We start from the raw sequence: 15,024 nt of genomic DNA, 5'->3' as shown, positions 1-15,024 counted from the left end.
TCATTTTATGATGAATCTTATGATATTGTTAGGTAAATTTCATATTCATAAGAGTAAATTGATTAATTCTAAACCGTGTCTGAAGGTTTTTTTGAGTGAATTTGAATTGTACATTGAGTCTCTCAAATGTATTGATAACAAAAAATTTTGTGATACAATTATATTTGCTAAAGAATTTAAGTTAATTGAAAATTGATTTAATATATGTTGTTGTTTTCTTCAAGTATAGCCTACCAATGATTGGTTCTATATTTATAACAGATTGGTTTATCCCCTTTCATGTCTTTTTTTTTTCTTTTTCTTTTTCTATTCTGGAATTTTTAGTTATCTTTTTGGATGTCATGTTAGTGTGTTTTTTGATGTTTGTTATGTCTAATGTCTAATAAAAAAAATAAAAATAAAAAAATAAATAAAATACGTTTAAAATAAATTAACTCACTTCCAAACTAACTTATTTCTAACAAAACTATCAAAACCTCTCATCTACCCGTAAGATGTGATTAAAAGCCTAAACTTTCACATCAAAAGCTCAAGCTATAGTTAGCATAACTGCTAATTTCAAGTATGGGTAGGTTGGTGGTACAATTTCCATGTCAGGTGGTACAACTACAATACATAATATTTTTGTTGTACCGCCTGACATAAAAACTTGAATTAGTTTAAACACTTTAAAATATCATTAAACATCTGAAAATTGTTTAAACACATTGGAGCTGTTTTTTAATTCAGTTATATTTCCTTGTGGAAAGGTAAGAGTGTTCTCTAATTAATCTATTTCATTTCTTTAACTATTTTGTCCATCCATGCTATTTTAAGAAATATATTGCTGTTTTGTATTTCTGATATTATTTAATGTGTAACTAATTCAATGAGGTGGGGTATATTTTTCTGTATATTGTATTGTGTTTAATGTTTATCTGAGTATTTTGGGGTTTTATTCTTTGTATTTTGGATGAATCTGACTCTTTACTTTAATTGTCATATGCTGGAAGTGATTTGAGGTGAATACAGTATAACTGCAGCTAAAACTATAATATTTTGTTTTATCATTTTGTATGCGCTGTCATTTTGATTATTGGTAACTAACAGTTATATTTCCTTGTGGAAAGATGTTGCTGTGTGCTGCATAGTGGCTGATGCAGATAAAGAGCCAAATAAAAGAAAGCTTCACTGCTGTGACGACCACGATCTTGGTGTCCTCCTCATTCATCGATCGCATAAACACAACGCAGAGACATTTGGGGGAGCACACCGACGAAGAGGGTTACATATATAAATCCTATAAATAATTTTTTTATCAACATAAAAAAAATGTAAAGGAACCGTATTTAGGAAATGTATTTCAATTAATCATAAAATGGCCCTGATTAGTGATGGCAAAATTAGGCTTCCTGAACCACTGAGACCTTGCAGCCCATTGCTTCACCAAAAGGTTAATTACTCGAAGCTTCATTCATTATTGCTCACTAGTGACAGCTACTGTGCAAATAAATAGCAGACCAATAAATTAATACTGAATCAATGACCTGAGCAGACATTTTTCCATTGCCTGGGTATCAAATAAAATATGTTTCTCTCTCTGTCTGAATTTACTTGTGCAGAGACAACTGTCACGCACAGTTCATTAATTATTCATAAATTGTTTGGATAGTGACAGTAGGAACAACAAAAGTGAGACTGTGTTGAGTGCAGTGCTTATGGTGGAGGGAGTGTAATAATGCAAATTGCAACAGAAAAGTGTGGGGTGGGAAATGTTAAAAATAATGTTTCTGGTGTGTTTTGTGCATTGACGTGTTACTAGTTTTAGTGTAGTGTTGTGCTGGGACTATGGATTTAGAGGAACAAACTGCAACACTGCAGTTTGGGGTGGGTAAAGGAAGGATCACACATTATTTTTATTGAGGAACATATTTTTTTCAAGTGTGTTGGGGCTTAGACGATTCCTCTTCTTGGACAGAACCTCTCCAACCTTGGAAAAGATCCTTTCGCATGGAACAGAGGATGCGGGGGAACATAAAAATGTCAGTGCCAGCTGGTATAAATGAGGATACAGATGTTTATGTTGAGCCCAATATACTAGTGGATCCTCAGATCTTGTGAGATTCACTTCGGATAAATATCGATCCACTTCTACAGTAGCATCTGCTGTTGCACTTGAGCTCATTCTACTGTGATCCACCGTGCTATCCAGCAGATGCCAAAGGTCACCTAATAATGGAGGTACAAAGAAAAAAACTCCATTAACAATGGTTCACAGTAATAATCACTAATGTGAACATTCACACAACAAAGACATATACTACTTACTGTTTGAATATTGACCTGCTTCTGAAGAGGCTGGCAGCTGAGCTGGGAGTGTGTTGGTGGAAGCAGAATGGAGACCAGAACTTCTGATCACAGTAGCGCATTCCGATTTGAATCTTGATATACAGTAGCTTCTTGCAGTTTCCCTTGACTCAAGAATCCCAGTTTTTAAAATCTGGGATCCAATAACGTGGGTATGGTCATCACACTTATTGATTCCAAATGAACTGCGTGTTCCCTGACCCTCCGTCCAAGGCTGTCACCCAGCTGCTTTGTTAAGTTGGACTTAAGGCCTTCTAGCTTACTCATTACAGCAAGCATTTTCATCAAAGGTATCACTTTGGAGGCAGACACCCTTTTCTCTCCTGAAAGCTCTACTGTAGCCTGGCGGAAAGGGGCAAGAACATCTAAAGCATCCTGGACTGCCTCATACTCCAGGGCTGTTGGAGGGGTGATGTCGGTCTTTAGAGAGGCCAGGGCTGCCCCCACTGGCTCTCTCAGCTGATACAGACGTTCCAGCATGTTGTAAGTGCTGTTCCAGTGAGTGATGATGCCTAATAATCAAGGAACTGTGCAGCAGGCGCAATGATATTACAAACTTAGTGCCAGTCACGTTGGAAGTTACCGAACTGGGGACTATCTTCAGGCGCAGCGTAATATCATTGCGCCTGCTGCACTCATGGTACGGCAGCACAGTTCCTGATTATTAAGCAGGCATGAGAGTAGTTCCTAGTCATATAGAGAATAATGTGACGTCTCACGTTTCACTCTGCGTTGCATTTCGGGAAGGCGCCGCCATCTTTGCAGGATACGCTATCCGTTGCCATGGTTTCTTCAACAGTGAGACATAGAGACATAGGGAAAGGTCTATGTTGATTGATGTCAAGCAGTTTCTCTAAATAGCGCTGCCTGGCGTTGTTTTTTATTCTCTCTTGATAGAGCCACTTTCCTTTCCCTTCCTCCTTCTCCATTTTTTCCCAAGAAACTGCGCCGTATCGCAAAATGCAAACAAATATCAAGCTGCATTTTTTTTAGAGAGATGCTAATGGTCTAATCAGATTCAATGATCTATGCTAAGCTATTCTAAAAGTGCTACCGCCAGACCCGGAGATCGGCTGAATGGATTCGAAAACGGTAAAACTCAGCTGTTTAACTCTAGGGGAGTTGGAAAATGAGCCTATTTAGAAAAAAAGTGGAGTGTTCCTTTAAGACTGGAGTAATTACTGATGAAAAAATAAAAAAATACACACAGTCAGATGTATGATTCATGGCGATTGAGAAATGGTAGCAGAGATACTGGGAAATCTTATGTCATGGGTGTACGCATAAAGTGTTGTTGTGCAATAGATGTAGCCTGTGATTCGTTTTCTTACTGCACCCTTACTCACTTGAGAGGTGGGCTGCGCTTTTATTGTATTAAGTCCCATTGTGAAAGCATCGCATTGAAGAGATTTATTCAACTGTTTCTTTTCAGGTATTTAATGCATCAAACATATTACATGTTTTGACTAAGTTTTTTAATGATTATAGGCCACTCAATAGTATTGGTCATTGTTTTCTCTATATTTCGCTTTTAAAAGTTTGCTGTAACTTCGGTGGAATAACACTAACAAGGATGATTTGTAAAGGATGCAGTAAAATACAGTGCACACTATATATAATTTATCTATATAAACACATTGTCTGGTACTAGATGCTTTTTTTATCATTTTTTAGGTCACTTAGATCGAGATGGAAGGCACGAAAGAAAATATCCAGCCAGTTTCAGCCGTTGAGCATAAGAAATTCATCTGGTCACCAAAGGGGATAATTTTAGCTCTTGAAATTGTAAGTCTACCGAGCGGTAAAATAGCTAATCAAGATTCATATTGCTTTAAAATAAATAATTAAAAAATCTAAATAGTTTAAAAATAGACTTTCATTTGATGCTACATATATTACAAGCTGTTGGTGATTAATCGTGATGTATACTTCTTTTTTGTTTTTTATTAGGTTCTGTGTCTCATTGTGATTATTTGTAAAGCAGTCTCTTTTGGATGCCATTTGTGGAGCCCCATTATAGAGCTGGTCTGGGCCATTGTCATCTTCATTGTTTATGGCATGGATCTGCAGTTACCGTTATTACAATGGACGGTAAAATATCCATGTACTACAGTAGATATTGGATTCTCGGGATTAAAAAAAATAAATAAATAAATATTACCTAGCCACCATGTTATAAGTACAACACACCCAATAGTTTTTATTCTCAACCTCCTTCCTTTTTTGTACTGAAAATTAACTAAAAAGGTTGCATGTTCTCATTTGTCTTGCAGGACTTCTTTAGAGCAATCAGGCACACTCATCTTGTTCATTACTTCTCTTGTCTGCTGCATTAAATGGGAATATTACATCTGGGGAATAACATCTGGGGAAGTTGCTGGTTCGGTGAGTAAATGAGCAAAGAATATGTTTCTGGCTAAAATGATCATGTGAAGCAAAGAATATGTTTCTGGCTATATGATCATGTGAAAAGGCAAAATAATTAAAGTTTTAGGTAGTTGGGCCCCTAAATGGATATCTAATGGTGTTGCTGTCAAACTCACTAACACGTTTATAAAATGAGATCATATAATAATGTTCTGTTTAGTGATAAGATGTAATAAGTATAATAGTATAGTGATTGATTATGTCCTGTTGTGCCTTTTATGATCCTTGTGCTTTTACAATTGTTTCTTTCAAACTTTTTTCATGTTTGATCTTTTCTTTAAGATTTTTGGTTTGATGGCAGCAGCAGTGCTTGGGTATGACACTTATACCATACTCAGACACATCAAGAGACTGAAAGAGCAGGGGAGAGGGCTGTTAGTAAGTACAATGCATCAGCACCAACAGACATATATAATCACCTTTAGATTTATATATGAGGGCTTTCAAGTGTTATTTTTACATTTAAAATGTGTGTGTGTGTGTGGGGGGGGGGGGGGGGGGGTGTCATATGTTGCATGTTGGTTTTAAAAGTTCACAGAAGTACAGGTCCAAAAACAAAACAGTTTCAACTGTTTTAGCCAGACTTTAATGATAACCCAGCTCATCAAATCAAATGTGGAATAACTGCTTTATGTGTCCTTTTTTTTTCTTTCCCAGGTGTAATTTTCTTCTAAAAAATGGAATACAACAGGAACTCATAAGGTTTCCACATCTGTTTATGGTTAATTATTGTGCTATTTTTTTGTCATGTCATGTTTAAAGTCTAAATGTGAAATTGAATGATGACATTTTACATTTCAATTTACTTCATGTTTTGGCATTAAAGAGTGCAATTATTAGCCTGTTGCCTATTGAGTGTTTTCTGTTCATAATACACACAGTAATTTGTCAACCTCATAAACTAAAAAATGAAGTGAGATTTAAACATTTTATTAAGAACCAGCTTTCACAAACCACATATAAACCGTACAAGCACAAAAAAAAGTAAAAAGAGGTAACAAAAATAAAAAAAAATTCACAAATATTGTTGAGCATGTTCAAGAAATGTTGAATCTACCACATGAACACAACAGTCTCTTTAATTTAAAAAGTCCTACAATAAAAACATTTGCAAAGTCAGGCATCTATTTTATATAAAAATATTCATAAAAACACAGTTAGACAATGAATACACCTATCAACCCTTAAACTCCTAAGTAAAAGTTTTTTAAATATATATTTAAGTGATAAAAAAGACAACGACAATACAATACAGCAACACCACAGACTGGGAAGAGGGAATTTCAACAACACTGATCATACAACAGATGTTGAGAAGAGAAAAGTCTCCTGAGAAAGATACTATATAATAGTATATGTCTTGAGTATAGAATGTCTGCACATTATAAAGTGCACTTGAATTACTAGTCACCTCTGTGCTGTGTGGGGACTGCAAACTGGTCTCCTCTTGGATGGGTTGGTTCTGTTGTGTGTTGTTCTTCCACTTGTTGTGTTGTAGCTAAATTATCCCCGGCTTTCCTAGTAGACCCAGATGGTCCAGTGCAGTTTTGAATGCTATCTCTGAGCTCGGATAGCTGGTGAGAATGGTTAACAAGGGTGCTATTAACATGAGACAGATACCCATCAGAGTGCCTCTCTAGCTCTCCTCGAATTCTCTCTAGGTCATCAGCCAGGTGTGCCAGCCCTCCACACTGACCCTCCACACGGGCAACACGACCCCCGACTTCATCTACCTCCTTCTGAACACCCAGGGCAGTCGAGCGGCAACCCTGTAGCTCTCCGGCCACTCTGCGCCGCAGATCCTGGAGTTCCCCTTTCAGACGGGTCAACTTTCGCTCCCCAGTACCCAACATAGATGCCTGTCGTCCCACCAGCTGAACCACACCCTTAACTTGCTGTGCAAGCCTCTCTTCTCTCTCTTGCCAGGTGAGGTTTGTGTGGCCGACCTCTCTGATCACAGAGCCAAGAGACTCTTGCAAGCCACAGAGAGATCTGTTAACGGAGTTCACACTAACTTTCAGCAGGGTCACCTCACCCTGAAGACCTACCTCCTCATGTTTCTCTGACAACTGGACAAGAAGATTATATAGTGTGGCATTGAGGTTGTTCAATCTCTGTACCTGTAAATCAAGTTTTCCGTTCAGTTCCTTGTGGTTGTCCTCAATTTTCTCCTCCTCAGTTTCCAAAGGAGCTGCATATCCTGTAAGAATAGGCTGTGGAACACAAGATGAAGTGCACATAACCTCTATGGATTTAAGCTGTTTCTGTAAACGGTCCAAATCATCCTCAACACTTCTTCTGAGTGATTCTACGTCTGTCTCCAGTGTGGGCACAGCCTGACCCTCTAGCAAAGTTGGTGCTGTGACATTACCTAGCTCGTCCACTGCAGCCAAGAGCCGACTTTCAAGAGCCTTAAGCTTCCCCTCTATTTGTGTCTCCAGGTCGGTGGGCACTCTTTTGTTAATGCTCTCCTCCTCTTGATTCAATGCAATATTCATCTTGGATTCCACATAAGCCAGTCGGCCCTCCAACATGCCCTCTATATGGTCCTTGTGTCCACCAAGTTCAGCACGTAGGTGTATTTGGGACTCATTCAAGCCACCCACTGACTGCTCCGCATGAATTATCCTTTCAGTTAGACCTGATACAGCAATGCAACAACCCTCTTCAGGCTCCAGGTCTTGAAGCTGAGCCTGAAGTTTTTGGAGTTCTGTCCTCAATCCCATGGCCCTGATGTCTAGGACTTGCTCAATCTGATCTTGTCCATTTAAAAGTTCCTCCTTGCACTGTAGCCGCACTTCTGCCATGCGACCCTCGCAGCGCTCCTCAGCACTCTCCACACGTTTTTCAAAGCCATCTAAGATAGCCACCCGAGCCTCACTCATTTTGGACTCCACCATTGTCTCCAGGGCCTTTTGGAATTCAGTTTGAGTAAGGTTCACTGACCCTTCTGACAATCTTTGAAGGGTGTTGTTGTGACCAACAACGGCTCCCCTCAACCCTTCCAGCTCAGATACCTTTCCCACAAGTTCAGCTCGCAGCTCTGAAACCTTTTCAGCCAAATCGACCAAGTTTGGGAACTGTCCCAACACATCTGAACCCTCAATATCCGGTGCACCTCCAGGTAAATCTCCGAAACCCACAGAAGAGTCCCTAGACAGGGAAGGAGCAGCAATAGGGCTGGGTGCAGCAGAAATTAGTGCAGTCAACATCCGGTTGGCGTCTTCACGGAGGGAAGCACGCAAGCTGGCCTCCAGGCCTGTCACTGTGCCACGGAGAGTCTCAAGACCAAGAGAGAGTCGCTGCACATCCTCTTCTATCCTATCCAACCGCTCATCTTCGATAATATTGTCACCATGATCTGTGAATGAATCGTATTTATTTATTTATTTGGGCACACAACACAAAAAATGCTGATTCTAAAACAATTGTATATACTGTATAGTGTATCTGCATACAGCTTATTTACCTTGGTTTGTTTCACCACCACCAGAGGGCGCCTGTGCATTGGAAGCAGGCTCTATCTCACTGTGATCTGGTTGAGGATCTTCGTAGTCTGTGATTGGCTCATTCCCTTCTAGCATTAAGTCATGGCCAAGATCTTGAGGCTCTGGCATGGGTTCAGGATATTCTACTTCCGAATCTTGGTGGTCTGAATAAGGTTCAACTGAGGTATCTTGGGAAGAGGGCCCAGTATTAGGGCCTGGGTATCCATTCAAGGTATTATATTGTGTTTGAGGTTGATTCCAGGGGTTTCCATTGAAGTTGTGATGAGGAAGTTGTCCTTTAAATGAAGGCACTGGACCCTTTTGAGAGGGATTGGGACCTTTAAAAGAAGGCATGGGACCTTTCTGCATAGGCATGGGCCTTTTAAACGAAGGCATGGGACCTTTCTGGGCAGGCATGGGACCTTTCTGGGCAGGCATAGGCCCTTTAAAAGAAGGCATAGGACCCTTCTGCATAGGCATGGGCCCTTTAAAAGAAGACATGGGACCTTTCTGTGCAGGCATAGGACCTTTAAAAAAAGGCATGGGACCCTTCTGTGCAGGCATGGACCCTTTAAAAGGAGGCATAGGGCCCTTCTGCATAGGCATGGGCCCCTTAAAAGGAGGCATAGGGCCCTTCTGCATAGGCATGGGCCCCTTAAAAGGAGGCATAGGGCCCTTCTGCATAGGCATGGGCCCTTTAAAACGAGGCATAGGACCCTTCTGTGCAGGCATTGGTCCTTTGAATAGGGGCCTTGCTTTCATTCCATATGCTGCAGTACAACCGACACCTGCATAACCAGGACAGCACTTCCACTCCAGCTCAGTCAGAGTCTTATATGCAACTTTGTACATAGGCTTGTAGTATGTGCGATACCTGTAAAAACAGACAGGGTGTCAAAATGATCTAAGAGTATTTTTTAAGCATTAATTGCATGTATGAAAGTGATACAATTATTAATAGCTGTCTTACTTTATAGTTGGGCATTTCTGACCCCAAGCACACTTGTTGTACTCTGCCTTCATGAAGGGAGTAGCTCCATCCTGAATAGTGAATGAGACAGTTCTCTCCACAACATAAGCACAGTGGTTCCTGAGAGAAAAAGAGAGTTAGTCAATGCAGTTCACATGAACTAACAATAAACAATTTATGCAGCAAGTATTCATCTTGTTTAACAATATATTATTCTACATATATACATTTTAATATTAAAAGTTATGTACATTAACATTTGTTTACTAACAATGAACAATTTATTCAATAGCATTAATCAAAACGAATAAAACCTGTAAATATTATCATTCATTGTTGATGATGATACCTAATACATTTACTAATGTTAATGTAACCTTGTTGTAAAATGCAACAATCAATTCACTATGAATTCACCAAATTTTAGTACATTTATGACTGCACCTCAGTGTAAACTAAACAGATAATGCCCAACTGTATTACAAAACTGGAAAAGGTTACCTCAACAGGTATTTAGTGTCTACAGTAGATTAATTTAAGTCGTCATGGGTCATATTTTCTTAACTACAATCTTAATCAGCATGGAATGGAAATTAACATTTTTACCAACACAGATGTCAGTAAATAGATCAAGTGCAGCAGGGCAGGCTGTATTGTCTCACAGTGTATGAAATTATTTAGTAACTTTCAATGGCTATTTGGCTATCTGTGCCATCAATTAAGATAATGATTTTTTTCACTCATGGATACTCACTTATGCCTGGCCGTTGGTTTCTCTGAGTTGTACTGCAGATGTGGTCCTGAGTAGAGGCTGTATTGGCTTGATGCAGGGTGAAATGCTGCCACGGTCAGAAAAGAACTCCAAAAAAGAAGAGAACAGCACAGGATCATCTCCAGTAACATGATTTTTTTATATTATCAATACTGGAAAAAAAAAATGACAGAGGGAAATCCCTTTTTTGCCAGAACAAAATCTATGTGTAAAAAAAGTGTAACACTAGCTAGTGTCTATCCATGTTGTTCATAGTCAATACAAAAAAATAATAATCATAAAATAGTCTCTAAAAAGGACACTGTGTGCTCCAGTTGTGGTGGTGATGCTGAGATTCCTGCAGACTGCTGGGACTGAGAGTCCTGGTCACCTCATAAAACACTGAACCACCTCATTTACATAGATCCACCCACTATGCCACCTAACACAATTCACACAAAGATGCTATTTTTGAGACCTGACCAACACAGTACAACAGTGATGTTCAGAAGTTTTAAGAAAGACTTAAAGATGGATAAATCATGATAACAATTATTAGTATAAGTGAATTACTTCAGAATAAATCAAAACATGCATAAATTATTAATAATTATCATGAACTGATCAATTTAAAAGCTAGCTCTTCTGAAAGGAACAGGTATATGACTGGTGTATTTATGTTACATTTGGCTGCATTGAATCTAGGGATGTGTTTTTAAACCCTCAGTCTAATGTAAAGTGTCTGATTATTGGCCGTTTTCTGAACACTAAATGATACAGGAGCATATGGGTCTGTACATAAGTAAAAAAAACAACATATGGACTCACTAGCTGTAGGCTGCAGTCACACACACACAAACACGGGCACAGCCATATGGAACAAATACAGTTTTACTCAGATAAACACTGGGAGTCGGACTGTAAATATTAACGATTACTTGACAATAGCAAAATAGCTCTAATGAAAAATATGCAATGTGAAAGAGCTTCTTTCCTGTTGACCATGTTTGTCCCATATTGGATTAATTGCAAAGCTGAACAAACAAACAATCATTGAAGATACCGCTCCTTTCTCTTTATTGCTGTAACATCCGTCCACAGTAAGTGTATCCATGGCTATCACTATGGTAGAGGCGGTGGTTGTGTTGCAGTCCTTGAACTACAGGTCTGGGGGAAAAGTGAGAATTCCAAACACTCTTCACTACTCATAGACCTTAATTGTGCACAGCCCCCCCAAAAGTCACCTATCACACACCACCAGCAAACAATCACACCACCTCAAACTAGCCTTCTAAAAAACCACAAAGGCAAAACACACCATGCCTTTGTTGAGTTGCGGTGGCTAATTAGCCGACAATGTTTACCCTGTTTCCAAGGGCTGTGCTGCTCTACTGTGAGGGTCAGGAATCTGTATAAACAGGCTCCTATTTTCACATTTGCAAAAGCCGTGCCAATGTGGTCATACAGGTCTGAAATACAGGTCTGAAATACAGGTCTGAAATACAGGTCTGAAATAAAGAAATCTGTCTCCATTGTTTATGTAAAACACTGTTAGGATGACCTGTAAACTAAAAAGTGTTTAAAAGAACATTATGTAAACAAAATGGCTGATAATGAATATTTTTAGGAAACATTTGGGTGTTTCTTCAACTATGGCTGCATGTGCTTAAAAACAAATTGCAGCTTGATTAAAAACGAAGTTCACAGAAGTTATATTTACATTGATATCACTTTCTTTGTCAACATACTCAAAAGTAATCAAAGCAAAGAATGCAAATAGAAGTGCTGCTTCAGGGTGTAAAATCTCGGTGCTCTTTGGATGGGATACAGAATCTAGTTAATTAAATAAGGAACTCCAAGGCACTCGAAATGTGTGAAAAAAAGTTAAAAAGCCTTTATTTGATGAATGGCTCTAAACATTAAAAATGGTGACAGATCCACCTACGCGTTGCGGCTACATGCCTTCGTCAGGGTGTGTAACCAACAGCATCTCAGGTTTGTTTTTAACAACAGTTAATTAATCAAATTAAAAACACCTGGTCACTCGGTGTAAAGAGACAATCAAGACAATTGGCCTAAATAGACCTATAGAAGAGAGAAAAAAATAAATAAAATTCTGTTCTAATATCCAAAATACCGATAAAGTATGCAGATCAAAATGCGCCAAACTATATTGTATACATAACATTTTTTTAGAAATCAAATTACGTAAATTGAAATTAAACAATAAAACTTTATATAAATCATACGATGCACAACGTAAAAAAAAAAAAAAAAACTATACCGATATCATAAATACCAAAAGTACTCAAAAGTAATGTTTTGCTTCTAGGTCAGTTAATTAAAATAAGCCAATGCAACTTAATTATTGTACATTTGGTAACAAATTCAAATTCATTTAACTGTGTGCGATCCACTAATAATCGAAAATAGAAGTTAACAATCCATTTGTGTCTGAATTGCATGGATCATTTTCACTAGCATTAACAGAAACTGCGGTTTCTAGTTCCCAGAATGCTTTGCATGGGGAGATTAAATGTTTAAATTAAGTGTTGTTGCTTTTAGCAAAATTATAATATTTGTCAGTGTTTACTTTTCTGTAAGATTCAAAGTCTGAGTCTGGGACCAGGTTAAAATGCTAAACTTTATCCATAATAACATTTCAAAAGGAGCAAAAATTAATGAAGACTGTCTGACAGTTGTGATGTTCATATAAAAAGAAAATAATTTAAAATCTGTTATAGTTTTACTAAATAAATCAACCTGAAGCTGAAGAAACACCATTTACATTCTCTGATTTGATGTTGCTCATATCACTTTCTTCTCAACAAGTAAAGCAATTTAAGGTCTTTTTAAAATACTTTTCTTTTAAAATTTCTAAAGAAATGACTCTCGAAAGTTAAGTATGTGTGTCAGTGTGTCACCTCCCTCATATTATTCACCAACTGACAAAACATGCACAGTATGTTGTTGGCACTGGCTTTCCACTACCACACCAGGCACACATACACCATTCTTCACAACCACCTCAACCCAGGAAGTCCACAGGATATGACATCACAATGAACCAGCTGTTCAGGCCTCAAACTCTCATAATGCTGTTCTGTATTCAGTAGTGGGCAGACCCTTCATTCATCAGGTGTAATGATGTGTTACACCTCAAGTAGGGTGGAGCCCTTTTTCATTTCAATCACAATTTGTACCCCTGTAGAAGCTGAAAATACTGAATGATTTAAAGAGCGCAAAACCTGGCAAACAGGCTATGGGGTGTGTTCGGGTCAAATTTATAAGGGGAAAGAAACCATAAGGAGAAGTTTTAGAATGGCTTTTGACATGGACAAAGATGCATTATTTCTCTCTCACTCTCTAGTGTTTTTTTTCTGTTGCCTTTGTCTGTCGAAAAAAATTAGCACCAACCATCCACATTCAACTCCTGATGGTGAAATCAGTCAAGTCAACTGTGTGTTTGTCTGTTATGTTTGGTGTGAAGTGTGGCTGATGGCTGGCACATTTCCATTACACAGAAACTTACGGAAACAAGACTGAGAATGTTTGTTGATCTGATCTACTGATCTACTTTTATCTATTAACGGCATTTGGTTGATGGATTCACTAGCAAAAGGTTTATGGATATTATACTGAAATAAAAATGTTAAGCCTTTAGGCTAGTTACCAACAACATTTCTCAAATACAGCAATTCAGAAAGATTAAAAAATGTTATCAGCACAGCACAGAGAAGCAAATTAAAGAGAATAGTAGAGAGCTAAATTGCCAGAGCTAAATTGCCAAAACAACATCACATGCAGCGATGCTACAGGACATTCATGCATGCCGTCACTACTCAAGTTTGTTGTGGGGACAAATTTGTAGTATGCCACTTTTTTTATTCCCCATAACTCCCTCTTTAGTGTCCTTCTCTCTCCACACACATGCTGTATAAACACAATATTGGATGATACACTGTCCCTATGATCATTTTAATAGTGATGACAGAAATGATAGAAAGTAGGGTTATCGCTTAAACTCCCAAGGTCCAGAACAAGTTATGACGAAACTGAATGGCATTTTCTTTAGTCAAGTACTTTTATTAAATGGACTTCAGATGTGTGTGATTCACATGACATTTATTCATTTAGCATGCATATGTTTCCCCAAAAAATTAATGATCGACTAATTACACTATTTTTGTGACATTTTAAAGTATTTTTTAGAGATTTTATCAGGCTGATGCTTAATATTTTGGAATTTTAGGCTGCATGCAAAATCGCATACTTCCCTATATAGGTGAAAAAGTAGGTGAAGTAGGCCTATGTGACAAAAAAGTAGGCTATATCCGAATTCACAACACTCATAAAAGAGCAGGTAAATAGTACCTGGATGACCTACTTCTTCCGGTGAGATTCTGAAGTGTGTACGATGGACACTTTACTATTCCATGAGACCATGGGAGAGGATTTGTGAAGGGCAGTGAAGCGAAGTAGGCCCTAACTGACACTGGTAGGTCACAGATAGATAGTGTAAATTTTTTATTTGTCCTCGAGAGTAAATTTGTTTCCACCATAGATGCGTACATAACACAAACACACATATATTAAATTATCAACATATCATAATACCATCATAGTTGCTGACATCACAAAAAAACAAACAAAACAAAAACAAAACAACAACAACAAGAGAGCATACATGAAGTAGCCTATCAATGGCCGATTTCCTATGTATTTAGAGCTCGTATACAGAAACAAAACTCATACCTTTCTACACATCGGCAACCTATGACAACATGATAATGACAACATGGCGAATGTAGTACGAATTATGGATGGCTGACGCGAAACTGACGTTCTGAAGATCCCGAAGCGCTGGGGGTTGTTCCATAAAACACGATTAGAATACAAGCCAGGCTTATTTTGGTTAGTCAGACTTATTGTCGGTTGATTCTGTTTCATAAAGCAAACTTAAAATAGTTCAAACTTAGTTACTCTGGCAACTTATGCTGGGAAAATAGCCTGGTCTAGGGCAGGCTAACTGTCAGGCTAAG

General features: G+C 38.3%; 1 protein-coding gene and 1 long non-coding RNA gene across 3 annotated transcripts; one reads left to right on the top strand and one right to left on the bottom strand.

Annotated features, from left to right (window-relative positions):
* The first annotated feature begins 3,659 nt into the window (after positions 1-3,659).
* On the top strand, positions 3,660-5,157 carry LOC307011880. The gene is made up of 5 exons (XR_013800511.1): positions 3,660-3,778; positions 4,021-4,131; positions 4,297-4,437; positions 4,620-4,731; positions 5,056-5,157. It is a non-coding gene; the product is annotated as an uncharacterized lncRNA (long non-coding RNA).
* Positions 5,158-5,803: 646 nt separating this feature from the next.
* On the bottom strand, positions 5,804-10,979 carry emilin3a (elastin microfibril interfacer 3a). 2 transcript variants are annotated; one of them, XM_079636847.1, is made up of 5 exons: positions 9,986-10,979; positions 9,232-9,351; positions 8,684-9,135; positions 8,243-8,620; positions 5,804-8,134 (listed from the first exon to the last, which is right to left on the bottom strand). In XM_079636847.1, the coding sequence occupies exons 1-5, from the start codon at positions 10,132-10,134 to the stop codon at positions 6,177-6,179; spliced, it is 3,057 nt and encodes a 1,018-aa protein (XP_079492973.1). In that variant the 5' UTR covers positions 10,135-10,979; the 3' UTR covers positions 5,804-6,176. The 2 variants fall into 2 exon arrangements, with proteins under 2 accessions (XP_079492973.1, XP_079492972.1); XM_079636846.1 differs by having other exon boundaries at positions 8,243-9,135.
* Between the last annotated feature and the right edge of the window lie 4,045 nt (positions 10,980-15,024).

The sequence above is a fragment of the Phoxinus phoxinus genome (genome assembly GCF_949152265.1).
Source record: "Phoxinus phoxinus genome assembly, chromosome: 15".
NCBI lineage: Eukaryota > Metazoa > Chordata > Actinopteri > Cypriniformes > Leuciscidae > Phoxinus > Phoxinus phoxinus.
Note: the sequence above shows the minus strand (reverse complement) of the source record. Positions and strands in the feature narration are given on the sequence as shown.

Excerpts from the sequence above, each read along its gene's own strand:
- emilin3a (XM_079636846.1), bottom strand. The coding sequence starts at position 10,134 with ATGTTACTGGAGATGATCCTGTGCTGTTCTCTTCTTTTTTGGAGTTCT. Across the intron at positions 9,352-9,985 it reads AAACCAACGGCCAGGCATAA|GAACCACTGTGCTTATGTTG; the intron begins GTGAGTATCCAT and ends TTTTTCTCTCAG. Across the intron at positions 9,136-9,231 it reads CAGAAATGCCCAACTATAAA|GTATCGCACATACTACAAGC; the intron begins GTAAGACAGCTA and ends CTGTTTTTACAG.